At 44.5% G+C, this 27,893-nt stretch overlaps 1 protein-coding gene across 1 annotated transcript; it reads left to right on the top strand.

Moving 5' to 3' along the window:
• The first annotated feature begins 654 nt into the window (after positions 1–654).
• On the top strand, positions 655–27,893 carry IFNAR1 (interferon alpha and beta receptor subunit 1). Its single transcript, XM_088835753.1, has 11 exons — positions 655–1,161; positions 7,869–7,989; positions 13,536–13,717; positions 16,007–16,164; positions 16,271–16,412; positions 17,957–18,071; positions 20,844–21,043; positions 21,150–21,307; positions 22,532–22,682; positions 23,171–23,316; positions 24,538–27,893. The coding sequence occupies exons 1-11, from the start codon at positions 1,092–1,094 to the stop codon at positions 24,775–24,777; spliced, it is 1,683 nt and encodes a 560-aa protein (XP_088691879.1). The 5' UTR covers positions 655–1,091; the 3' UTR covers positions 24,778–27,893.

Below are 27,893 nucleotides of genomic sequence, written 5' to 3'. Positions count from 1 at the left end.
CGGTGATGCCATCCAGCCAGCTCATCCTCTGTCGTCCCCTTCTCCTCCCACCTTCAATCTTTGCCAGCATCAGGGTCTTTGCAAATGAGTCAGCTCTCTACGTGCCTAGGCTTAATTCTGGACACACCTACCCAGATGGCAAACGACTCCAGTAATTCTTGCTTGGGAAATCCCATGGACAGAGGAAGAGGCCTCGTGGGGTCGCTGAAGAGTTGAACACGACTTAGCAACTAAACATCAACAAGCCTTGGCTCACAGAAAGAGAAAGTGAAGTTGCTCAGTCGTGTCCGACCCTTTGCAACCCCATGGACTGTACCATCCTACCAGGCTCCTCCGTCCACGGAATTTTCCAAAGCAAGAGTACGGGAGTGGGTAGCCGTTCCCGGCTCCAAAGGATCTTTCCAACCTGGGGATCGAACCCCGGTCTCCCGCATTGCGGGCAGACGCTTTCCTGTCTGCGCCACCAGGGACGCTCTGCACAAAGGAAATGGCTTAACCCGCTCAGAGCGTCTTCATTCCTTCCCCCCTTAGCCTCCCCGACACCGTTCCCCGAGGCTCCCCAGTGCGCGTCGTGGCCTCCAGCCCCCCGATCCGCCCCCAGGGCCGAGAGCGCCCAGTGAGCCCTCCGCTGCCACTAGCGGGAAGGGCGGACAGCGGGCTTCGGGGTTTGCGCAGGCGCACTGGCGACCTCCGCGTTCCCGCCAGGGGTCAAGGTATCAAGTGAGGCGCGGTCTTCCCGGAACCCGGCGTCGCACCGCTTAGTGAGCAGTCACTGCCGGGAACCAGGGGGCGGGCGCCGGAGGCGGGGCCGCCTCTCCCCCGCCCCGCCCCGCCGCTCTCCCGCGCGCGTGCGCGGACGGGGACGCGCGTGATGAAGGCACGGCGCGTGCGCGGGTCGGAGGGCTGCGGGAAGGGCCGACGCGGAGGGGGCGGGGCCAGAGCGGCTCGAGGGGACGCGGCAGACGTGGGGCGCTGGCAGTGGCGGGGAGGCCTGGGTGCCTCAGTCTCCGCTGCGCCGGCGCGCGCTGCCGGCGGCGGCGGTGGAGGGGGCCGAAGGATGTGACTGGAGGGCTGCCGGCGGCCCGCGGACGATGCTCGCGCTCCTGGGCGCGACGACCCTGATGCTGGTCGCGGGGCGCTGCGTGCTGCCCGCCGCCTCAGGTGAGCGAGAGAGCGGTCCCGGCGCTGCCTCGTCAGCTGGACCGCGGTGGCGGCGCGGGAAACGTTGGCCCCGGGGACGGGGGTGGAGGGACAGACGCCCTCGGTGGGAGACCTCTGGTTGTCCGCGGTCACAGCGCCTCATTGAAACGGACTCAAAAATCAAACTTCAGTTTCAGTCGCTCAGTCGTGTCCGACTCTTTGCGACCCCATGGATCGCAGCACACCAGGCCTCCCTGTCCATCACCAACTCCCGGAGCTCACTCAAACTCTTGTCCCTCGAGTCGGTGATGCCATCCAGCCATCTCATTCTCTGTCGTCCCCTTCTTCTCCAGCCCTCAATCTTTCCCAGCCTCAGGGTCTTTTCCAAGGAGTCAGTTCTTCGCATCAGGTGGCCAAAGGATTGGAGTTTCAGCATCGGTCCTTCCAAAAGTGAAACAACAGAAAGTGATGTTCGAGATTCTTCCCCAGCCGCTTGCTCGGGGCGGGGGGGGGCCCTCGTCGCCATCCCTGCCTCCCTCTGCCTGCCCCCACCTTCCACCCCCGCAGGGCTGGGTGTGCACAGCTTTGGTGACCAGTTTGTTTCCTTCCGAAAAGTCAGGCAGCTCCACCGCACCGTTTCATGATAAACAAGGCTTAGAGCTGTGCTACTGGTTTCCTTCAGTCAATAGACAGTTCTTGATCCCACGGGTAAATGCCCAATAAGGTGTGCAAGGATTTCTGTGCCCTCAGGATTCAGATAAGACCAAGTGAAGTCGCTCAGTCGTGTCCGACTCTTTACGACCCCATGGACTGTAGCCTACCAGGCTCCTCCATCCATAGGATTTTCCAGGCAAGAGTACTAGAGTGGGTTGCCATTTCCTTCTCCCGAGGATCTTCCCGACCCAGGGTGCAGTGTAGGCAGACGCTTTACCGTCTGAGCCACAAGGGAAGTCTTAACAACAAAGGCCCCCCAACCAGGGATCAAACCCTCGTCCCCTGCATTGCAAGGCAGACTCTTAACCACCGGGCCACCAGGCAGGGCAAAATAGGAAGGCTGGGACCCACCAAGCTAATTTGTCACCTTTCTTAATTTAGGGGGGATACATGGGGGAAATATCAGCTATTATAAGATTGACCTTGTAGTAAGAAAACATACCAAAGACAAACAGGGCCTCGCAACACAGCAGAAATCCGGGAGTTGGTGAGGCCACCTGCATGCTTGCTAAATTACTTCAGTCCTGTTCGACTCTTTGTGACCCCATGCACTGTATGTAGCCCACCAGACTCCTCTGTCTCTGGGTTTCTCCAGGCACCACTACTGGAATGGGTTGCCATGCCCTCCTCCAGGGGATCTTCCCAATTCAGTACCTTTACCTACGTTGGCAGGTAGGTTCTTTACCACTAGTGACACCTGGAAAGCCTAGTGGCTTAAATACTTATTTGTTTTGAAAATCATACCCTGATTTTCTGAGGTACATGATATCCTGTCCATCTTGTCTTAAAAATATGTTGTTCTTACCAGCAAAATGGGTTTCTTCGAGAATAGCAGAGGAATTGCAATTTAGGGCAAGCAAGCTTATAGCAAGGGATTTCCAGATAGCTCACTGGTAAAGAATCCACTTGCCATTGCAGGAGACATGAGTTTGATCCCTGGGTGGAAAAGATTCCCTGGAGAAGAAAATGGCAACCCTCTCCAGTGTTCTTGCCTGGGAAATCCCATGGACAGACGAGCCTGGTGGGCTACAGTCCATCTAATCTCTAAGAGTCAGACACGACTTAGTGACTGAAACAACAACAAGCTACAGCAAAAACCATAGCCAAGTCCAACAAGGAAAGGAGAAGAACATTACTTTATAGAGCAAAAGAAAGAAGTTGGGTGGGGTTGTTTTCAAAGAAATTCCATTGATTGAAGGTGAGAGTTCGGGGTGGTGCTACTTTTCTCATTGTCTGTGCTGGTTGCTGGGAGAGGAGAATTTTTCCTTTTGGGGTCTGGAATTGCTGGTTAGTGAACATACATGAGGACTCCGGCTTCTGGCCTCCTGACTTCATTTTAAATGAGGTGTCCTTTATTATGTTTCACACCTATTTCTCAGACTGTCACACAAATATAGTATATAATATATGGGTACTAGGGTCCTGGTGTAACCCCTGATAATTTCATTGGAGTCTTTTGTTCATGAAAATTTTGCATTAATTCATATTTGCTTTCGTATCAAAAGAATTTCCCCAGAATTTTCATTTAAAACTCACATTCCAGGAAGCTGTTCATTAAGATCATAATTTTAATCTATATTAGAAGAGAGCTAAAATAAACTTCATACACAACTGGCATTTTTTGCTCTCTTAACTACGTACCAGACACTAAGTGTTTTAAAGGTACAAACTCATTTAGCTTTCAGAATAAAGCTGAGCACCATTATCCTCATTTTATAGAGGAGCAGGCTGAGGCCATATAGCTAGCCTGTGCTTTAGGGGGAAATCAGACCCTGAAAATCTGGCCCCAAAGCCCTGGGGTTTATGGCTAGCTGTTTTCTGAAGACCACACAATTTAGTTCTTGATTATCCACCTGTATGTTAAGGACTTAGTTCTCTTTCAATTAACTAATCTACTCTTTTTCACAAAGGAAGAGTAATGTTCAAAACTAAATGTAACGTTAACCCTGACCTGAGATCATAATATTGCTCTGTGTTTCGAAGTAATCCAAATATTTGTACTTTCAAACCTAGTAAATGCAGCTCTGAGATCCTAGTCTAAGAAAACTGTCCAAAATATGGTAGGAAGTTTATATTTGTATAGATGTGTTTGGGTTTATGTCAGATTTGAAAATACAGTAAACTGTTTCTGGTCTGAATCTGAAGGGCTGGAAACAACCAACTGTATAAAAAGTACTGGATTACATACCCATTTAGGGCTTCCCTGGTAGCTCAGTACATAAAGAATCTGCCTGCAGTTCGGGAAACTCAGGAGGCTTGAGTTCGATCCCTGGGTCAGAAAGATCCCCTGGAGCAGGGCGTGGCAACCCACTCCAGTATTCTTGCCTGGGAAATTCCATGGACAGAGGAGCCTAGCAGGCTACATGGGGTCACAAAGGGTCAAACACGACTGAAGCAACTGAGCACACATGCATGCAGCTACCCATTGATATATTTTACATGCTAAAGGTTGAAGTAAACTATTATTAAAGGGCTATTGCTAATACTTTACTGTCTGAACCACCAGGGAAGTCCAATAGAACAAAATCTATGAACTCTAAAATCTTATTTAACAACTATTTCCAAGTCCCTGTCCATGCCTGGTAGCTCAGCTGGTAAAGAATCTGCCTGTAGTACAGGAGACCCCCGGTCAATTTCTGGTTTGGGAAGATCCCCTGGAGAAGGGAATGGCTACCTGCTCCAGTATTCATGCCTGGAGAATCCCATGGACATTTATTGGTCTCGTAATGCCATCAAACCTTTTATTAACGCCGTAAACCCAGTCGCTCTCTTTTGGCTGCATAGAATCTAAACTTCCAACAGCTTGGCATGGGAATTAAGTTTAGAGTGGGATAAAGGGAAGTAATTCTATTTGGTAATGAAGTCTCGGAGAATACAAGTGTAAAATAGGTAATTGAGGGTGGGGAGACTCAATAAATACCTCCCCAAATTAAAAAAAAAATTCAGAAAATGTTTTCTCAGGCATCTCCCTTTTTGACTCTGTACCATAATGTATCTAACTGGAAAGTAGAGGCAGCAATCCATTTTTTTAAAGTTCTTTTTTTCAGTTCAGTCGCTCAGTCGTATCCAACTCTTTGTGACCCCATGGACTGCAGCACACCAGGCGTCCCTGTCCATCACTAACTCCCTGAGTTTACTCAAACTCAAGCCCATTGAGTCAGTGATGCTATCCAACCATTTCATCCTCTGTCATCCCCATCTCCTCTGGCTTCAGTCTTTCCCAGCATCAGGGTCTTTTCAGATGAGTCAGTTCTTCACATCAGGTGGCCAAAGTACTGGAGTTTCAGCTTCAGCATCAGTCCTTCCAATGAATATTCAGGACTGATCTCCTTTAGAATGGACGGGTTGGATCTCCTTGCAGTCCAAGGGACTCTCAAGAGTCTTCTCCAACACCACGTTTCAAAAGCATCAGTTTTTTGGCGCTCAGCTTTCTTTATAATAAGTCCAACTCTCACATCCATACATGACTGGAACAATGTATTTCTTTATATATATATTTATTTTCATGTTTTTTAACACCAGAAACATTTTATATTGGGGTATAGCCGATTAATAATGTTGCGATATTTTCAGGTGAACAGCGAAGGCATTCAGCCATACATATTCCTGTTCTTCTCTAACCCCCACTCCTATCCAGGCCGCCACGTAACATTGAGCAGTGTTCCTTGTGCTATACAATAGATCTTTGTTGGTTATCCACCCTATAGCAGAAAGTCTGTAAGGAGATAGCATCCTTGTCCTGTGGCAGAAATACTGTAGGAAAAAGAATAAACTTAAAAGCTGGTCTTTTAAAAATTTCAATTTTTCATAGTGAAAAATCAGTCTTCTGTGATGTGGAAAAAGTTCTTGTGAACTCAGCATTAGTCTGAGGATGCTGAGAAATGCCGATTAAGTTTGAAGCTATATAGACCCTGCCTTAAGGAACTTGCGTTCAGGTTGGAGGTTGTGTTTAACATAAGAAAGCAATTTTTTAAAAGACGTCTTCACCTTCACACATCAAGTTTTGAGAGCCTACTAGATGTCAGTACCATGCTGAGTACATCTGCTTCAGTGTAAAATTGAGTGGTGCAGTGTGAAAAGAGAGCAAGGTTGGCATTTGCTGCAGTATTTGAGAAAAGCTTTCCTTGGAGGGCAAGCTTAAGCTGGGTCTTGGAAGGTTTGGGTGGTCAGGAAAAGAAAAGCTATTTGGGTGGGAGGCCAAAAAGGAAGAATCAGAAGAGAGAGAGCATCCAACTGGGGGAAGACTTGTACTAGAAGTATAAATATAAATATGTACGTATCACCAAATCACTTTGCTGTACACCTGAAACTAACACAATATGGTAAATCAACTATTCTTCACATTTTTTTAACAGTATAGGAAATGAAATAGGTCTCTAGATGGAAGTCTGTAAAATAAACAGAAGGACTCAGGCTTGGTATGTTGAGCAGTCAAGACCATTTCAGGGTCCTGTAGGACCTGGCTGACATGAACTTTCATATCTCATCAATTTTGTAAGTGAATGTTTGGCTTCTATAAATAGTTGTCAGTTCTGAAACCACATCTGTTCAGTTCTGTGTCAGAGTATATTCCTGTCTGAACACAGTATATGAGAAAAACCAAGTTGAGGCTATTAAACAGTTGAGCCCATATCCTTTATGTCAGTGTCACTTCTATGACAAAAGAAAAATACTATTTTTATACACAGACTTTTCTTCCCAGTTAAAAGACAAGTACCTTTTTATAGTTCGTTTTTTCCACCTTTATGGAGCTATAATCGACATATAATATTTGCTTTTTATAGATTTTAAAAACCTCAACCGTTTTCCAGTTCTCTTGAATGCAGAGATAGATATAATTAGCAGCCTTCCCATGCTGAGAACAAGCACTAGGCTTTTTATAGAGTTTTTTTATCTACTTAATTTTGTTATAGTTAAATGTATTCACTGTCCAGTCAGTGATGTCAAGGAAAGAATGATTTTTTTTTTAAATAGGAAGCAACAGTTAGAACTGGACATGGAACAACAGACTGGTTCCAAATAGGAAAAGGTGTACGTCAAGGTTGTATATTGTCACCTTGCTTATTTAACTTATATGCAGAGTATATCATGAGGAACGCTGGGCTGGAAGAAGCACAAGCTGGAATCAAGATTGCTGGGAGAAATATCAATAACCTCAGATATGCAGATGACACCACCCTTACGGCAGAAAGTGAAGAGGAACTCAAAAGCCTCTTGATGAAAGTGAAAGAGGAGAGTGAAAAGGTTGGCTTGAAGCTCAACATTCAGAAAACAAAGATCATGGCATCTGGTCCCATCACTTCATGGGAAATAGATGGAAAAACAGTGGAAACAGTGTCAGACTTTATTTTTTTGGGCTCCAAAATCACTGCAGATGCTGATTGCAGCCAGGAAATTAAAAGACGCTTACTCCTTGGAAGGAAAGTTATGACCAACCTTGATAGTATATTAAAAAGCAGAGACATTACTTTGCCAGCCAAGGTCCGTCTAGTCAAGGCAATGGTTTTTCCCGTGGTCATGTATGGATGTGAGAGTTGGACTGTGAAGAAGGCTGATCGCCGAAGAATCGATGCTTTTGAACTGTGGTGTTGGAGAAGACTCTTGAGAGTCCCTTATACTGCAAGGAGATCCAACCAGTCCATTCTAAAGGAGATCAGTCCTGGATGTTCATTGGAGGGACTGATGCTAAAGCTGAAACTGCAATACTTTGGCCACCTCATGCGACGAGTTGACTCACTGGAAAAGACTCTGATGCTGGGAAAGGTTGGGGGCAGGAGGAGAAGGGGACGACGGAGAATGAGATGGCTGGATGGCATCACCGACTCTGTGGGCATGAGTTTGACTGTACTCCGGGAGTTGGTGATGGACAGGGAGGCCTGGCGTGCTGTGATTCATGGGGTCGCGGAGAGTCGGACACGACTGAGCGACTGATCTGATCTGATCTGATAACGTGTATATACGTATAACTGTATAGTTTGTCTGTATAACTGTCTTCTGTCTTATTATCTTGACAGGGGAAGCAAATCTGAAGCCTAAAAATGTCGAGATCCACATCATTGATGACAATTTTTTCCTGAAGTGGAACAGCAGCAGTGAGTCTGTCAGGAATGTGACTTTTTCAGCAGATTATCAAATGTACGTTACTCTATACTCAGGGATCTGCTGAATAATTTTTATCATTTTAACATCATAAATTTTCAAATTTGGGAAACATTTGGTGTTTCCTCTTTTTTTAAAGAAAATATATGGCAGTTTCGCATAATAAGTATAACTTCTTTGCTACAATTAGAGACTTAGTCTAAGAGTAAGAGTTCAGACTTCATCTTTGGGTTTTGAAGCAAAAGATTTGGGGGATTGGGCTAGCCATACATTCTCTGTTCTGGATGCTCCAGCTTCTCTAAACAGAAATTAGGGTCTGACCCTGAGATTATAGAAGACTGTCCCTGAAAGCCCAGCCGCTGTCTTGGAATCAGCCACCAGGTCTTCTGTGGTCAGGTTTTCCTCTTTTCTCCATCACGCACGAAGTCTTAGTCCTAGATACCCTGGCTGAGTATCAGTGTACTGGGCCCTGCACTTCCACAGTGTTTCTGGAGTTTCTGCCTCCTCCCTGGGTCTAACTTTCCACCTAATGATTGCCAAGATGATAGGCAGACTGGGAGTTGGCAGAAGAAAGGATTTCCGAAGGAAAGAAGAAGTATAGCACTTTGTGTTGGGTCCTAAGACCCTGTCTGCTCACTGTGACCCCTGTCCCAAGAGTAGGCAGGGAGTCAGGCATGAAGAAACAGAGTGTGGGGTCTCTAGAACCAGAGTTCTGCCACTTCAACCACAGCCCTGCTGTTCTCTGCATGTGTGCGTGCTCAGTCGCTCAGTCCTGTCTGACTCTTTGCAACTCCATGGCCTGTAACCTGCCAGGCTCCTCTCTCCATGGGATTTTTGTAGGCGAGAAGACTGGAGTGAGTTGCCATTTCCTTCTCCAGAGGATCTCCTTGACCCAGGAATTGAGCCCGCATCTCCTGTCTCCTGCATGGGCAGACAGTCTTTACCGCTGAGCCACCTGGGAAGCCCTAGTTGTTCTCTAGTTGATTGTGAATAAGCTGTTAGTGTGTGTGTGTACAGTTGACCCTTGAACAATGGCGGGAACAGGGGTGCCTAACCTGCTGCTCCTACCCGCTGCCCCTGCTGGCTGCAGTCAGAAATCTGAGTATAACTTCAAGTAGACCCTTGATATCTGCATCCATGGATTCGCCCACACCAAGATCTTCTAATACTGTAAAGTGTGTATTTTTTGAAAGAAATTTGTGTGTATGTATGCACACACTGTATATTGTTTTCCTCAGAATTGATCATGTAAAGTTTTTCTTCTTTTTCTTTAAATTGAACTTTGAGTTTTGTTACCAGTTTTGTTCTTTGCCTTAGTTCTTATTAAACAACTATTTTTTAGGCGTAATAGAGATTATTTTATATTCCTTTATTTAAAACGACCATTGTATTAGAAGAGCGGAGCCATAGACAGTGGTCTCGTGTTCCGTCACACATTCTGTTGCTTTTACTAACTTCTCCAGTTCATGATAATTTCTTACTCTTCATTCTGACTTTGGTCCAGTGCAGTTTCAGTGTGTTCTTAGCCTGTCCTTTCTCTATTCTGCTCTGCTAGCTTTATGAGCACTTGCCTTGTAAGAATATGCCAGGTTACAAGTTTGGAGCGCCAGTTCAGCAGTTAGTATGGGATAGTGTAGTATGGGCTTGAGCCAGGCTTGTTGTTGAGTTGCTCAGTTAAGTCCAACTTTTTGCAACTCCATGGACTGTAGCACGCCAGGCTTCCCTGTCCTTCACTGTCTCCTGGAGTTTGCTCAAAGTCATGACCATTGAGTCAGTGATGCCATCCAACCATCTCATCCTCTGTCACCCACTTCTGCCCTCAGTCTTTCCCAGCATGAGGGTCTTTTCCGATGAGTCGGTTCTGCTTGGGTTTTAGTCCATCCTCTGCTACTTACTCTATCAGTTTCCTTATCTGTGAAGTAAAGATAAAAAACTAATATGACCACATGTAATTTATCTTTCAAACCGAGATACTTCTGAGAATGAACAGAGCACTTGATTTTAGATAAGCTGCAACAACAAATTTAAAGCAGGACAGTGCCAGGCAGACTGCTCTGGAACACCCCAATGATGAAGCATCTAACACAGAAGCCTGTTGCAAGTGTTGCTAATTGTGTATATAGTGCACAGAACAGTGGTACAGAGTATGTGATCAACAAAAGTGAGGTTAATAGCAGCAGCAGACACATTTTTCAGTACAGTATTTCTCAGAACATAAGCTACATCACTGGTGATAAATGATGTACAGACACATGAATAAGCTACTGGGATGCTAGTGCCTGTAGAACGCACACCACCTAAGACATCAGTGTTTGCATTCTTATTTAGTTGCTCCATCATGTCTGACTCTGCAACCCCCTAGATTCTAGCCTGCCAGGCTCCTCTGTCCATGGGATTCTCCAGGCAAGAATACTGGAGTGGGTTGCCATGCCCTGCTCCAGGGGGTCTTCCAACCCAAGGTTCAAATCCACGTCTCCCGTGTTGTGGGGGGCAGATTCTTTACCGCTGAGCCACCTGGATGCCCTCAGTGTTTGTGACTGACATCTGAAATGTATTATGACGGGGCTTCCCTGCCGGTCCAGTGGTTAAGAGTCCACCTGCAGTGCAGGGGACACTGGTTTGATCCCTGGTCTGGGAAGATTCCACATGCTGTGAAGCAGCTGGGCCCACGCATCCCACACTCTAGAGCCCGAGAGCCACAACTACTAAAGCCCACGGGCCAGAGCCTGTGTTCCACAACAAGAGAAGCCACGGCAGTGAGAAACCCATGCACAGCAGCTGGAGGGTAGCCCCCTTCTCCACAGCCAGAGAAAGCCCGCATGCAGCAGCAAAGAGCTGACACAGCCAAAGCTTGTAAAAAGCTTTTTTAGTTGTAAAATGTATTATGATGTTAGGTAGCATGGAGTTTTCATTCAACAAATTCCGATTGCGTTTTATGCCGAACACTTTCCTCAGTACTTGGGATTATGTTAGTGAATAGGAGAGACAGAGATGGCGTGAAGTTTTATTATGACGCTGGTTTCATGAAATGAATTTTCTATTGGTTGCATATTTATTTTCAAATTATATTTCTACTCTGATCTAAGTACTGTATATGATAAAGTTTTTTTTAAAGAAAATGTAAAAGAAGCTGCAATAGCCCCCTTACGTGTAAAAGCAATTATAGAGTGAGTAGCTGTGTCTCCCGAGCAGAAAGGACAGACATGGAGTGAAGGTGGGTTGAAACCATATCAAGGCTTAGTTACAAACTTTTTATAACGTTTTCTGCTTATAATAAGAGCTCTCCAGGTAACAAGAGAAGAGATGCGTTACTGGCTTTTTGCCTGGAGCTCATTTTATTTCGACCCTCTGTGCCCCTGTTTGAAAGAAGTCCGTGTACCAGTCCCACTTCCCAGATGTCCTTATATCTCCTGATTTCTCTAGAACTGTATTTTCTAATAAATGACATGGGGGGACTGAATTTTGGTTTAGATGTTTAAAATCTGAATTTCTAAAAATAGATTCTGATGTGGAGGAGTTTCTCAGGAAGATCTGCATGTAAATCAAGGTGTTAATACTACTTAATGAAAGGGAAGTCACAACTGCTTGACGCAGGTCATTCTGTTTGGGAGCACTTCTTACTGCTGTGATTTTTCTGACTAAATCCAGATTTGTCCACATGTTACATATACAGTCTCAGGAAACAGACGTTTCTGGGCAAAAGATGTCCTGAGTGAGGGAATAACATGTATGCCACATATGCAAACAAGTGGCAGTCAGGCTGCCAGTCATGATTTCCAGAAGCTTCATGAAGGATTTCTATCCAGACGAGTTATCTTTCTGAACAGAATTGTAGAAATGCCATAGCATTTTTGTGTACTCCACTGTTGTGCTGTTATTTGTGAGTTATTTTTGATAATTTAATAAAAGGTTGTGAACATTAATAAATAAATAAACAAAGGTGTTATGAATGCCAAGTCTACTCTCAGAGTTCAAGCAGGTAAAGTTAGAAGGGCAGACTGGCCAGGAATGAAGTGTGCCTACATGGTAGTTTTTATTATTGGCACCTTTTTTAAAATGTTTCTTTTTTTTAAAAAAAAAAAGGTAGACTTGAGTTGGAGTCAGCACAAAAATTATTTAGATGTCACTCCTAGTTTCTGTTAGCTCTAAGTAAAGAGCATATTTAGCTTTTAAACAACTTTCATTTATTTTTGGCTGCACTAGGCCTTTGTTGCTGCACATGGGTTCTCTCGAGCTGCAGCCAGTGGGAGCTGTTCTTTCTGCAGAGCACAGGCTCTGGGTGTGAGGCCTTCAGTCGTTGTGGCACACAGGCCCAACTGCCTTGGAAACTTCCCAGACCAGGGATCGAACCCATGTCCCCTCCACTGCAGGCAGAATCCTGGCCACTGGACCACCAGGGAAGTCCATCCTTTAGCTCTTTATTAAAGACACTTTAACATCTTTAAAACGAGGTCTGTAATATGTAAACATGAACTTATGCTAGAACTATGAATTAAACTTAACAAAAACGTCTTCTCAGAGGTTAGTTTCTCTGTTTGGTATGAGGCAGACAGGGCTTTCCATAGGCAAAAATTTTGGAATCTAGTGTTTGTTTTCTGTTGCTCACCTTCACTTCAGCCTCCTCTCCTCTTTGTGGCAGCGTGGCCTTTTTTTTGAGGCACCCTGTGTCAACTTGATTTCTTCATGTGTTTTAAAAAAAAAGTCTAGTATCAGTCACTTAAGCTTGCTTCGTGATGGACTGAGTCCACATGGAGAAGTTTGTTAGCTTATGTTAACATGTTAAGCTCTTTGTTTCTGGTGGTGTAATAGAAGGAATTACAGAGATCAGTATACAGAAGGGATGGTTTGGTTTTAAGGAGAGCAGAGGAAGTTCACAAACCATACTGATTCTGAGGTCTTGCTTAGGGCTAGTAAATCTCTTCCTAGGAGGAGATCAGAAGGGAATCAAATCCAGATTCCGAATTTTCAGTAGGGAAGAGAGGATCCAGAATAGAAAGCAGTTGGCTGAAAGCGACACAATTGTTTTTAACAAAGCCAACACTAAGTCCTCTTTCGTCTTAGGGGTTCTTTCTCTGCTTCTTTGAAATCCTAATGCAACCACCCACAGAATTACAGAACTTTATTAAGTTGACTGTATGTTAGAATGATTCCACTGTATAAATAATGACTTGCTGTGTATGCAATGAAAAAGAGTAGTAGGATGTTACACACAAAAATATTATCAAAACATTAACTGAAGTAGAGTTACTAGAAGAAATAACTACTTGCCCTAGCTTAGAGGCTTCCCTAGTGGCTCCGATGGCAGAGAACCCGCCTGCCAGTGCAGGAGACACAGGAGACGTAGGTGCCATCCCTGGGTCAGGAAGATCTCCTGGAGGAGGAATTGGCAACCCACTCCCTTACTCTTGCCTGGAGAATCCCACAGACAGAGGAGCCTGGTGGGCTGTAGTCCATGGAGTTGAAAGACACGACTGAGAGACTAACACACACACTAGCTTTATAATGTTAATGTCAATAGAAAACGTGTTTGTCACTCTTGTGTTTATAATGTTCGTTCATTCATTTGCTTTTTTATCTTGAAGACTCGGGACAGATAACTGGAAAAAATTGCCTGGGTGTCAACATATTAGTAGTAACAAATGCAACTTTTCTTCAGTCGAGCTTAAAAATGTTTTTGAAAAAATTGAATTGCGCATAAGAGCAGAAGAAGGAAACAACACTTCTACGTGGTATGAGGTTGAGCCATTTGTACCATTTCTAGAAGGTAAGAAAAAGTTGCCAGCTGAATTATATTGAACTCTTTATTAAATATTACCAGCACAGCTCACTTCCCAAGCCCATTCATTTGCATAACATAAAATCTCCCATCTTTAAAAAAAATAAAAAGAACAAAGATTCCCTTAAACTGGTATCTCCTTCCTGCTATGACTTCATTTTCCTGCTTTCCTTCTAGTGGTAGTTCTCAGAGCGTGGTCTCCAAGAGATGTATCAAGTCAAAACCATTTTCCTAATGGAAACTTACTTAATAAATCTTACTTGCCTTTTTCATCTTCATTCTGTCGTGGGTGTACCCTAGAGTTTTCTAGAGGCTGTTTGATGTGAGATGGTGACTGACTGGTGATGCAGAAGTAGGTGTGAGACCCAGCTGTCTTCTTTATTAGGCCAAACATTAAAGAGATTTGGACAAAATATAAGATGAACACCACTCTTCTCACTAAGTGTTTTGGCTTGTTTGTTTTGGGAAATACAGTCATCTATTATCATGCAATAGGTTTCATCATTACTGTTTTATAATGAATTGATAGATATTTTACATTTTTATCAATTTTGACATTTGATATGCTGAACATTCAAAGACACAGCCCATGTAAACAAGAGCTCTTTAAGGACCCTCAGTTTCTCTTAAGAGTGTAACAGATCCCAAGACCAGAAAGTTCAAGAACCACCATCCTATTCCATAACTCACACAAGGATGATCCGTGTCCCCTCTCTGTACACTTTCCCTCCCACTCCCTCTCCAGCCCTCCCCGTTGGAGCTTTGTTCCCCATCACTACACTAAAACCACTCTTGCCAAGGTCACCGTGACCTCAACAGTGCTGGGTGGATTCCCAGGGAGTGAGTGTCACTCCCTTCTGCATGAAACCCTTCCCTCTCAGTTCTCGAGGGCACTGCGCTTTCCAGGCTCTCCTCCTGCTCCTTGGTTGCTCCTTTGCCAATTTCTTCTTGTACCCCAGACCTTAAAATGTTGGACGGCAGCGGGCCTCAGTCTGCAGGGCTCCGCCATTGAACCTCTTCTCTCAACGCAGCCTCCACCAGAAATCGTATGGCTTTCAATACCGTCCGTGCTCTCAACACCTCAGTTTACGTCCCCAGCGCTGTCCTTCCCCTTCCCCTAGAGAGCTGCATCACCAGCTCTCTAGTCAGCATCTCCACTTAGAGGCCTAAAAGTCATCTCAAAAAGCTCTTTGAATTTTTATTTATTTATAGTTGGCCGTGCTGGATCTTCGTTGCTTCTCGTGGGCAGGTGGGGGCTCCTCTTAGTTGCCGTGCTTGGGCTTCTCATTGCGGTGGCTTCTCTCGTTGCAGAGCACAGGCTCTAGATGCTCAGGCTTCAGTAGTTGCGGCAGACGCACTTAGTTGCTCTGAGGCATCTAGAATCTTCCCTGACCAGGGATCAAACTCATGTCCCCTGCTTTGGAAGGTGGATTCTCAACTACCGGCCCACCAGGGAAGTCCCTCATCTCAAATTTAAAATGGCCAGAGTTCTAGCTTTCCCCTCTCCAAACCTCCTCATCTTGCAGTTTTTTCCATCTCTGTTAATGACATCACCTATTATTTGCTCAGGCCAGGAGCCCTGGCATCACCTTTGATACCTCTCTCTTATCCTCCATCCAGTCCATCAACAGATTACTAGCAATCAGATCGCTTCTCACTTCCAGCCCGGCTGTCAGCCATCCCCGGCCGCTCTCATCTGCCCAGGAGCTTTCCTGCTTCCTGACATGCTACCTGGGGTGGTCTTTCCCAAATGTAAATCAGGTCCTGCGGACCTCACAGACCCAGACTACAAGTTCTGCCTGTTACCCAGAGTCTAGCTGCCTCTCGGATCTCATTTTCTACCACCCAGGCACTCAAGCGCCCCCTAGTGTCTCTTGAAAATGGTGAGCACGTTTCCATCTCAGGGGCTCCACCCTGGGGCCCTCTCAGCCTGCCTTGCTTGACCTCACGGTATTCAGCCCTCACCTCTATCAGGCCTCAGCTCAAACATCTCAGGGAGCCTTCTCCTCACTGACTCACCTAAAACAGTCGTTGCTGCCCTTCTCTGTCCCTTTATATTGTTTCATTTCTTATTACAGCGTGCATGATATTATAACATTATATATATTTGTTTATTGGGGATTTTTGGCCACATTTCCCACTAAAGTGTGAGCTCCATGAGGGATTTTCTCCTTTTTTAGATGCCAGGCACATATTTAAGTGCTTAGAATTATTTATTGTATGAATGTTTTGACTTGTATTAGTGAACTTACGTAGTAAATATTTTTATTTTCACAGCTCAGATTGGTCCCCCAGATGTGCATTTAGAAGCTGAAGATAAGGCAGTAATACTGAGCATCTCTCCCCCTGGAACAAAAGATAGTATCATGTGGGCTCTGGATCGTTCAAGCTTTACGTATCACGTTGTTATCTGGAAAAACTCTTCAAGTCTAGAAGTAAGCATTATTTTTATCTTTGTTTGACGTGAGAGAAGAATGACATTAATTAATTGTAAAATTTGACTTTTTTTAAAGAGCAGACTTCTCTTTTTTAAAATTATAGGAAAGAACTGAAACTGTTTATCCCGAAGATAAAATTTATAAACTGTCACCAGAGATTACTTATTGTTTAAAAGTTAAAGCAGAACTGCGTTTACAAAGTAGAGTTGGTTGCTATAGTCCAGTGTATTGTATAAATACCACAGGTAAGAAGAAAGTTTTGCTTTCAATTCAGTAACTATATATATAAGTTGTTTGTTGTTGTTCAGTTACTAAGTTGTGTCTGACTCTTTGCGACCACATGGACTGTAGCCCACCAAGCTCCTTTGTCCTCCACTACCTCCCTCAGTTTGCTCAAATTAATGTCCATTGAGTTGGTGACTCTATCTAACCATCTCATCCTCTGCCGCCCTCTGCTCCTTTTGCCTTCGATCTTTCCCAGCAACAGGGTCTTTTCCAGTGAGTCAGCTCTTTGCATCAGGTGGCCAAAGTGTTGGAGCTTCAGCTTCAGCAACAGCCCTTCCAATGAATATTCAAGGCTGATTTCCTGTAGGATTGACTGGTTTGATCTCCTTGCAATCTATTAATTAATTGGCAACCTTTTAATTTTGGCCTTTTTCCCATAGTTGCTGAATTTTTTGTGTTGGTTTAATAGACATCAAAACAAAAACATTCTCATGTTGATAAGTAGGCAGAATCCAAAGCAATATTATAAAGCTATATCCTCCAATTAAAAATAAATACTTTTTTTTCAAAAACATTTTAACAGCATTTACACAAGCAACAATGTTATTTGGGATTTTTATCTCAAGTAAACAGTCATGAAAATTCTGTGTAAAAGTCCAAGTATTTTTCTAGTGACAGAAATTGTTTTTACTTGTTCAGAATCCATGAGAAGGGGAGATAGTCACTAGAAAAGCAGTTAATACTCCAAAAAGCATACATTTATAGGTGAAATGTTAAATTATGAAAGCATCCTGATAAATTTTATCCGTGGCATCTTGCCAACAATTAAGGTTTAAGGGTAGGAACTTGAATTTATTATTTTAATTATAAATTTAGTATGCTTTGTTCTTAAAATCAAGCAGTATAGAGGGAGTTAAAGGAAAGATCTCTCCTGCTTCCTGACCCTACTCTCTTCACCAGAGACAAGCATCCCCAACAGTATGCATACAGCCTTCCCTGCGTTTCCTCAGGGCTTATATTAGCATATACTCAGACTTACAGTTTCGGGGTGTTTTATCTTTTAAATTAAGGGATAAAGTTCTGTATACACTCTGCTGTATTTAAAATGGGTAACCAACAAGGACCTATACGGCACATGGAATTCTGCTTAGTGTTACCTGGCAGCCTTGATGGGAGGAGAGTTTGGGGGGAATAAATACATGTGCATGTATCTCTTAAGTCCTGTCACTGTTCACCTGAAACTGTCATAGCATTATTAATCTGCCATATCCCAAAGTAAAGAGTTTTAAAAAATAAAAAATAAAGTCCTGTCGGATATATTTTAAACTTGCTTGCTTAACCCAATGTATTGAGGTTCTCTTTTTCTGTCCATACATATAGATCTATCACATCCTTTTAAATGTTTTACCTTGTGTGAAGGCACACCATAATTTGTTGAGCTATTACCTCATAACGATAAGATACAAGCCTCTTCTCTTCCTGGCCATGCTGTTAAGAATTCTTGCCATCTGTAATCTCACTAGAGTAAATGTGTGTGCCTTCTTGTGTGTTCCTTGTCTTCTAGAGAGACATAAAGTGCCTTCACCAGAAAATATACAGATCAGTGCTGACAACCAGGTCTATGTTCTTAAGTGGGATTACCCGTATGAACACACAACTTTTCAAGCTCAGTGGCTCAGGTAAGTTCTGTTCCACAAATGTCCTTTTGCAGCTTATTTTTGCCCAGCGTGTTAGGTTTCTTTTCACTCTGCTTCAGCCACCTGTTGTTCTCTGCACACATTCGGCCTGATGGAAAGGTGGTTATGATGCACTGGAACTGGGCTGTTAAATTCTAGTCCCGGCTCTGCCAGTGACCGTCTGGAGTGTCACCGAGACCCGGTCACTTCCTTAGGCCTCAGTCTCTTCACTTGTGAAACGGTGTATTATAATATCTAGTGTTCTTAGTAATGTTAGTCGTTCAGTCACGCCCGATTCTTTGTGACCCCATGGACTGTAGCCCACCAGCCTCCTCTGTCCATGGAATTCTCCAGGCAAGGATGCTGGAGTGGGTGGCCATTCCCTTCTCCAGGGGATCTTCCCAACCCAGGAAATGAGCCCATGTCTCCTGCATTGGCAGACAGCTTCTTTACCGTCTGAGCCACCAGGGACTTACTAGCTCTTTTTTTTTTAAGGTGTGATTCTAATTACATGTGTTATTTCCTTGGTCTGGAATACTTGACACATGACAGAGATATTTTCTTCAAAACCCACTCCTTCCGTGAGTCTTTGAAGTTATCTCAGTCTAGTCACTCGGTCTAGTTCAGTTCAAGTCAGTCCTCCTGCTGTCTTGATTGCTGTAGTGGCTTTGGCAGCTTCCTGAGTGATTAGTGGGAAGCTCAGGACGTTGCAGAGAAGTGTGCTGTGTGCCTGAGTAGAGACCAGCCAGACACGAGCAGAGCGCAGCACGACGTGAGTGACAGAGGGCTGGGCATAGAAGGAGAGGGAGGAGAGACGAGGATAATCAAGCGGAAGGTGAAGCGAGCTGGGGGGGAAAGGGGCCACAGAGACAGAGGCACTGCGAGCAGGGGACCTGCGGGGCCAACGGCGCACATCGGGCAGCTCGGGAGGAGAGACAGAGGAAAACAAGGGAGAGGCGGAGGCGATACTGCTGCAGTTGACTCCTCTCTGCCCTTCAGTGTTAGTTTTGAAGCAACAGCAGTCTGGATGATACATGCAGTCGTGTGTGGAGTACAAGCAGCAGAAATTGCAGAGGTCAGAAATGTAGAGGTGAATGCGGGACCGGAGAGTCCGCAGAAGCCATTTGGAAGGAGAGGTTTTGTGAAGGAGGTTTTTCAGTGACGAGAGAGGGCATTCCAGGCTGGGGCTACACATACATGGGAAAGCTTGGGTGTGAAAAGACAAAATCAGACCAGGGTAACGAGGAGGTATCCATTTCCCTTTGCTCTGCAGTAAACTAGCACAAATGCAACAGCTTAAAAACACGGCTTGTTATCTCTCAGTGACGTCAGATCAGGAATTCAGGTGTAGCTTAGCAGGGTCCTCTGCTCGGGGTCTCACACAGCTGTAGCCAGGCTGTCAGCTGGGTCTGCTGTCTCATCCAGGCTGTCTCGTGGTGTCTCCTAAGCTCACGTGGTGGTTGGTAGAATCCATTTCTGCAGCTACAGAACGCATGGTGGCCTGCTGCCTCAGAGGCCGTCAACAGAGACAATCTCTGCCCTCTAGACCCTCCTTTAAAGGCTCATCTGATCAGGTCAGGCCCAACCAGGATAGGCTTTCATGTGATTAACTCAAAGTCCACTGGCTTGGGACCTTGATTTCATTTGTAAAAGCCCTTCACCTTTCAAGTAAGGTAACCTAATCAAGAGTTCATGGATTCTGCCTGCCCACACTCAGGGGGAGGGGATGATGTCGGGCTTGTGCACCAGAGGGTAGGAATCTTGGGGGCCGATTTGGAATTTTGCCCATGAGAGGGGAAGACCTGCTTCAAGAATAGCAGAACACTGGGCCTGGGAGAGCAGCGCGAGGGAGCCTTGAGTTAACAGGATGGAGTAAAGTCAGGTTTCGCCTTAAACTCTGCTACAGGCATTCGAGTGCCACTGGGAGTCTGGTGTTGAGCAATGGGTAACATGAGGCCTGTGTTCGAGGAGCGTGACAATGGCCACATGGTATGTGGTGCAGGGGACTGAAGACAAGGGAGCCTGCTCACAGGCTGCCGTGGTTCCGGGCTTGAACTGACAGGCTTGGAGCCGTTGGTCTCGGAGCAGTCCGTTAACCTCTCCAGGCCCGCTCTGACTGTTCAGACTTGATCTCAGAACCCTGGTTTGTGTCTCGGCACTGACCCATGGGTATGCTGGTACACGTCTAGCAGCTGGCCTTCCAGAAGGGAAAAGCTTTACTTTAGTGTTTGCTGGGTTTTATAACACAGCTAGTCCTATTGTGGCCACTTTCAGGCTCCCAGCAGCATGACTGTCCACTGGACGTGGAGTTGGGAAGAGGCACAGTAAGCCTTCCACCATATTCCACTGTTTAGACACGATAGATGTAAATAGCATCGAGCATAGATAAAATGTAGGAAAAGCAATTAGGAGAAGATGAGTTTTGTATTTTTATCACTTTAGTTTTTAATACAACATATTTATCTGTAAGTTTATATAACTTTTAACAGTGGCTGCATTGAACAGCTAGCTGGTAGCATTCCTGAAAATTTAGCAATTTTTGTGCACCAGCAGGAGCCAGCCCTTCACACTATTCCCTTATCACACGCTTGAGCAAGGTCTTTGGTTTTCTTTTGTGAACATGTCTCTTCCACTGTCCTGTGAGTTTCTCGAGGGTGAGGACCGTTTACCTCTGTAACTTTGGCCCCTAACAGAATGTCTGGCCTATTACAGCTACTCAGTACATGTTTACTGAACTAATGTGTTTGGAATGAAAAACATTTTTTTGCCTTAAAGTGCCTTTTTAAAAAAGATTCCTGGGAAGCATTCAGACAAATGGAAACAAATACCAAGCTGTGAAAATGTCACAACTACCCGCTGTGTCTTTCCTCGAGCTGTTTTCTCAAGTGGAATTTACTGTGTCCGTGTACGAGCATCTAATGGAAATGGCACCTCTTTTTGGTCTGAAGAGAAGAAATTTAATGCTGAAATGAAAAGTAAGCTGATAATTTTTATTTTACTTTGTGATTTTCCAATCATGAATTCTTAGGGTTGTTTTGTAGTCTAATTTGAACTCTGTGTCTTTACACACTTTTCTCCCAGCTGTCATACTTCCTCCAGTCATCAGCATGAGATCCACGACTGACGATTCCCTGCGCGTCAGTGTCGGCGCTTCAGAAGAGTCTGAGAACACGCCTGTGAATCTGCTCTACCCGCTCATTTATGAAGTAATTTTTTGGGAAAACACTTCAAATGCTGAGGTAAAAAGACTGTGTAGTATAGGTTTATAACTTAGAGTTATGGCTATGATTTGGGTAAGCAAAGCTTGAAGTTAAAATTGCAGGGAAATTTTTAAACTTTTAGGCTATATGATTAACTCAGATATTTTCCATGGGAAGAAATTGGCATTTCATGTTTTACTTGGTAAGAGTTACGGTCAGCTGTATCTGGGCCCCAGTTAGTTGCTGTTGGTTTGGGGGAGTTTTTTGGCCACACCAAGTGGTGTGCAGAACCTTAGTTCCCAATCAGAGAAGGGAACTTGTCTGCCCTGCAGTAGAAGCACGCGGTCCTAACCACTGGACCACCAGAAAAGTACCCCAGTTCATTTCTAAAATTCAGATCCTGAGTTCATTTGTACTCAGGCAGAATCTCTGAGGGTAGAACTCAGGAATTTTTGTCATGATCCACAGGTATTCATGAGCCAGGGTTTCTCAACACTGCTGACGTTTGGGCTGGACGGTTAGTTGTGGGAGCGGCCTTGTGCATTATAGGATGGCTAGTGATGCCCCTCCCCACTCCTTGCTAGCTGCCGGTAGCCCTCCCTCCCAGGCACGGCAGCCCAGACTACCGCCGAGTGGTGCCAGACCCCGGGGCGCCTCCACGGGGACAAAGACTGGCTTTGAAGGGACAGAGGACTCGTAGCTGATACCATGCTTTGTGGCCCTGAAACTCAGAGACCACTGACAGGCTAACGCACATCCGATAACCCACATTATTCCTAGATCACTCTTCCCTGTGCAATTACCGTCAAGGAATCGGCCTTTAAAAATCTGGTACAGTTGGTGAATTTTGTAACTTCATTTTCGGCTGAAAATCTAAGAAAAGTCCAGTGATTTGGATATTTTGATTTTAACTATCTGAAGACTCTGTAACCATAGCATAGTTTAGCCCTGTTGAGTATTGTGGTTAGTTCTAAGTCCTCCCTAGATCATGATGGTAATTCAGCCAAATCGGTTTGTACTGATAAAATAACTTCGAGTTGTCTTAGGACTATATGGTATTCTTTTGCAGCAGCATGTTTCACTTTTTAGTTTGGTAATGGTGTGTTGTCCAAAATAAATTTTTATTTCTTAAAATATACCAACCAAGTGTTTGGGAGAGGCTAATCTTGGAATGAATATTTAAGGAATTCAGAAAACAGATATTCCCTCTGTGATTTCTTGGGGTTCTAACTTTTATCAATGATTTACTTTTTTTTTTAATAGAGAAAAGTTCTAGAGAAAAGAACCGATTTTACCTTTCCTAACTTGAAACCACTGACTGTGTATTGTGTCAAAGCCAGAGCACTCATTGAAGATGACAGGCGGAATAAAGGGAGCAATTTTAGTGAAACTGTGTGTGAGAAAACAAAACCAGGTCAGGATCTGTTATTATACTTTTTCTTTTTTAATGTCACCAGGTTTAATTAAAAATAACCAATTCATTGAAAATTGTAAAATATTTGTGTTTTGCTGCAAAAATATAGAGAATATTTTCTTCATGGACTATGTAAGTCACAATCAGACCTTCACACTGACCTTCACAAAACTTCACACTGAGTTCTAGAAAATATTTTTAATACTCAGTTCAGTGGTTTTTGCATGCTTTATATTTCATGCATACCCACATAATTAATTTCTTTTATTACTCTTAGAATTTAATGAGACTTTTATTTTTTATATAACCTTTGATATAATTATCATGTGGAAATCCCTTAGTTGTGAATTTTTCATGTTATTGGTATTATTTAACAATGTAAATTTCCTTTCACATGGCTGTATTTCTTTCATACAAACTGCCAGCAGTCTTAATGTATTTGTGTGTCAAACCTATATTGATGCTAAACACCATTTATTTCTTTTTAGGAAACACTTCCAAAACCTGGCTTATAGCTGGAATTTGCACTATATTGTTTTCTATTCCTGTGGTCATTTATGTTGTAAGAGTCTTCTTGAGATGTGTCAAATATGTGTTCTTTCCATCAAGTAAACCTCCTTCCTCTGTTGACGAGGTAGGTTACTTTTCTTGGTCAACAGCTAGCTGGATTTTTCTTAAAATGAAAGGGAAATATATTTGATTGCAACAGAATACAAATGTGTTCCCGATATTCAAAAAATAATACAGACTGACCTGGGTTTTTTCCTTCAGAGTTTTAGAAAACTGACTTCAGAAGCAGTCATTTAATAGAATGTAACATGGAATAGAAGGACGTGTCCTTAATCCCATGTTTTTCTGGCAGTTTGGCTGCTGTGACACTTTACCACCTATATTCCCAAAAAGGTTAAAACATTGTCGCCAGTGCAGAAACTTTATTCTGTGGATGAAATCACAGAAAACGAGATAGAGAAACACGCGTTTCCTCTCGCAGCACCTCGGTGTTTTGGTTGGCACATCCTTGCGGTTGTCATAGTTAGTGAAAGCACGAAGCGATGACCGCCAGCGTGTACACTGCCCAGGGGTGGCGTCTGCACCTGGAGTGGCTCCCACGCTGCCTGCCTTGTATCAGGTTCTCAGACTTTGGAGCTAGAGGCCAGAAGGTGACTCACTGATGGGCTGTGAACTGACTGTCTATGAACTTGTGCAGCTCAGTTGTGAGCACTTGCACAAGTGCCAGTAGCTATAAAGCAGCGCCAGCAGAGCCATCCCATAGAACTGTGCGGAGCGAGGGAGGGAGACCAGAAGGACCCACCACTGTGCCAGCACTCTGTCCACGTGAGCTGTTTCACCCTCTTATCCCTAAGTTTTCTAGTGTCATTTCTATGTGCTCTTCTATTCAGAGCTGTTATTTAAAGAACTTTAAGACTGGCAAGTTACTCTTAGCGGAACTGGGAAAAAGTTAACTTCTCCCTTGTGCTTCTTCTGGATGTTTTTGGATTGGGTACCAACATTTTTATTATTTCACAATAAAATGCTCCCATTCCCATTACCCTCCCATTCCTTCCTTACCCACCACACTCTTCCACCCCCTACCCCTCATAGCACAGTGGACTTTCTTAGAGACTCTTTGGATAATTTCCCCAAAACAGTACTGAGATGTACGTGACCTCACTGGTGGTAGTTTTATTCTAAACACGATAGTGCAGTGAATATGCTCTTACCTCACTTTTTAATATGCATGTCAAAAGATAGGATTTCTAGATAAAGGATTTAAGAAACTGAAGCTTATTGGAACTCAAAAACCACTTTTTGTTTTTTTAAATAATCTGTTTCTGTTCTTTCCCTTTTGAATTAGTATTTCTCTGATCAGCCACTAAGGAATCTACTCCTTTCCACTTCTGAGGAACAAACGGAAAGATGTTTTATAATTGAAAATGCAAGCATTATTACTGAAATAGAAGAGACTAATGAAATTGATGAAGTTCAAAAAGAGTACAGTTCCCAAACTAGTCAAGATTCAGGAAACTATTCGAATGAAGATGAAAACAGTGGAGTTAAAATAAGTGAAGAGTTTCTGCAACAGGACAGTGTGTGATCAGTAATGACCCCTAAAACATTAGGGAGTCTTGCAAGAGTCAGAGTGGGAACCTGAGCTTTTTGCTCTTCTCAGTAACTGTCAAAAGAAGATTGCCCCTGTGGGGGAAGAAAAAGCGTCTTCAGATTGCAGGTCCTAAAAATAGAGACAAGCACGTCACTATTTAAAATGAATTTTGAGAAGTTTTCTGCGTCCTTTGCCATGTGTCAAGTCTTGAAAGGCCTGTCATTGGACCTGCCTCAGATGGGAGGCGTTAAGTGCAGAAGATACCCTCTGTCTCCCTTGCTACTGTAAGCACCCTGTGCTGTCACGTGGCTTGGGGGCACTGTCGCTGTGTATCACTCGTTCTTCTCCCTCGCAGCATCACAGTTCGCTATTTTTCAGGAGATACTTAGAACATTTGGTCTTGTCCAAAGAAGAACTTGGATACCACCATCACTTGATTTTCTGATAAAGTACTCGTAATTACTCTTACTCTGGAAACCAGCTGCAGATGCCAGAAACATGGTCCTTATAGGTTTTCAGGGGGATTCTGTTTATACCAATCACATTTATACCAGTTGCAAGAGATGTGGGTTCAGTCCTTGGGTCTGGAAGATCCTCTAGAGGATGGCATGGAAACCCACTCCAGTATTCATGTCTGGAAAATCTGATAAACAGAGGAGCCTGGTGGGCTCCAGTCCACGAGTTCACAGAGAGTTGGACACGACTGAAGCGACTGAGCGTGCATGCACACGTACCAATTACATCACAGTTGCCCATTCCTTCCACAGTTTAGGATTAAAACCATGTCATCTCTTACTGTATGTACATTAAGCCTTCCTGATTCAGAACATTAGGACAGTAGCTTCTGGTTAGAAGGCATAATCCCTAAAATTTCAGAGAAATGGGAAACAGTGAGTAGAGAAGTTGCTGTTCTCTCTTAAGATGTGGGAGCGTGTGACATTAGTGACAGTGTGTGTAAAGTCTTGGGATCAGAAAACGCTACTGACGAACAATGAAGAGAGTGAGTCAGTGGGCAGGAAGCAGGCAGCTTTGGTGAAAAATAGGAATAATGTGCGTCGTCCCTTCTGATTACTAACACCCTGAGGGGCGGCGTTTGCTTTCAGGGCTCATCTGTGTCACTTCTTAATAGCAGGCCGGCTTCTGTCCACCGTGGGGCGATATTCAGGTATCGCTTCCACTCAGCCTGCATGCACTCAAGGAAATGCGAGTTACCTATCATCCGAGTGTGGCAGGAAATGAAGTAGGAAGGAAACCGAAGTTTTTAAATTATGTGATACCTCTCAAAGGCGTCTGTGGCTGATGTTTAAATGATTTTGCTGTTTGGGCTTATTCGTGGAGCTCCTGCAGAGAAAGGAAGTGTAGGAATGCTGGCTACCTCTGAGGCCAAGTTCTCAGCTTCAGTCGTTGCAGCGGGACTGAGAGGGAAGGGAGATGGCACCACCCAGCGCATCAAGTCCGGCCGGGCTCGTTTCGAGTGGTCCACGGGGTCTTCTGGGTGGAAGAAGAGGTTGGAAGCAGCCGCGCTGGGAAGGGCTGTGACGCCCCTTCTGGCCTCTCCAGAGCACCTCGTGCTCCCCTGGGCCTCCATCCAGCCCCTTGGGGAGCGCACAGGTCAGGGCGCCCCCCCCGCCCCAGGGCAGGTCTCTGCTGCAGAATCCTTCCAGGGACCCAAACGCACCTCTGATCCTCTGGCCAGATTTATTTGGTTTAAAGCAGATCAGGGTTGGCCCTTTGCTGGGATAGGCCCCGTCCGTCCGTCTGTGGGAACTTGTCACTGTCTAGAGGACCCTGCCCCTGCCGGCTTCTGCGCTGGGTCAGGGCAGCCTGCCTGCCCCGCACTCGCGTGGAATTTTCCACAGGAAAAACGCTGCTTCGGACTGGGAACAATGCCTTTGTAGGACATGGCAGAGGGAAAACTAGGGCATTATAAGGCAGAGACACTGCTGAAGTCGCTAGGTCCCTGGATGTGGAAGTATGTGTGTCTTTGGGGTTTAAGATCCCCTGTGGTTTTCAGTGAACAAGTATCTGAGCAGCCTCGAACAAAAACCCCTCCGTTTTGCCGCGTCTTGCAGACCTGAAAATGCAGTTCCATCCCGTTCTTCATTGTGGTCTACATGTAGCTTAATCAGGATATGCTTACGTGTAAGATGGTAAGTATTTTTTTCTGAAAAAATAGTTTGCTTGCAAATACTATATTCTTGAGAGCAGCAGTAAACGTCCTCAGATCTGTGATACTGATAGCTTTTGGAGAGGCTGGATATAGTCTAAACATTTATGCAGAGGATCTGTGTCATTACAGCCAGAAATCATGTATTCGTGTGTAATATAGGTTAGTATATACATGGTGACATGGGTCTGTAAACATACATGCACACACACGTGATACTGGCTGCTGTGCCACTATTGTGCCCGTAAACACTCAGCGTAGGTTCTAGTTAGAGAAGGGTAAACGCTGCTCTGGAACTTTGAACTTCAAAATCTGGACCAGAATTGCAACATATAAAGTTATTTCAAAAGTATATATTTAGGGGCTTCTTGGTGGTCCAGTGGCTAAGACTCTGAGCTCCTGATGCAGGGGTCCCGGGTTTGATCCCTGGTCAGGGACACTAGATTCTGCATGCCATAACTAAGACCCGGCACTGTCAAATTTTTTAAGTATATATATATATAGTTTGTATAACGTCTTTTCCCCAAACCTACCTTCAAAGCAGCCTCAGATGCTCCTAAGAATTTGGAACCTACCTCCCCATCCCTGTAACCCTTGTACTCCCGGACACGTCTGTGTTCCTTTCACCTGGGGTCTGTCTGCCCCTCCAGGGGACCAGAATATACACTTAGCATTGTGTCACCAGGACCTCCCAGAGTGCGGTGCCTCACGCGGAAAAAGCGCGTAGGAAATTGTCAAGTGACGGAAACCTAGAATTTGAACCCAGCGGGTGTTTCCGTTTGTGTGTCTTACTGAGGTATAGGGGGACACGGCCATATTTCCAGTGTTCTATGAAGCCACAGCCAGCGTTTGTATCTTATTTCGTGTGTACTTTGTCTTAATGGCCACTGCCATTCTTTTTTAAACAGTTTAACAGTTTCTGTAATAAACACTGATGCCAAAA

This window comes from Moschus berezovskii, chromosome 1 (assembly GCF_049115385.1).
Source record: "Moschus berezovskii isolate FMDL1 chromosome 1, NW_MosBer_1.0, whole genome shotgun sequence".
In the NCBI taxonomy this organism is placed as follows: domain Eukaryota; kingdom Metazoa; phylum Chordata; class Mammalia; order Artiodactyla; family Moschidae; genus Moschus; species Moschus berezovskii.
This window is presented reverse-complemented; position numbering and strand designations above follow the sequence as displayed.

Bases quoted from the DNA above. Each gene is read 5' to 3' on its own strand.
- IFNAR1 (XM_088835753.1), top strand. From the start codon at position 1,092: ATGCTCGCGCTCCTGGGCGCGACGACCCTGATGCTGGTCGCGGGGCGC. The intron at 13,718-16,006 runs GTAAGAAAAAGT...TTATTTTCACAG, and splicing joins ATTTGTACCATTTCTAGAAG to CTCAGATTGGTCCCCCAGAT. The intron at 21,044-21,149 runs GTAAGCTGATAA...CTTTTCTCCCAG, and splicing joins ATTTAATGCTGAAATGAAAA to CTGTCATACTTCCTCCAGTC.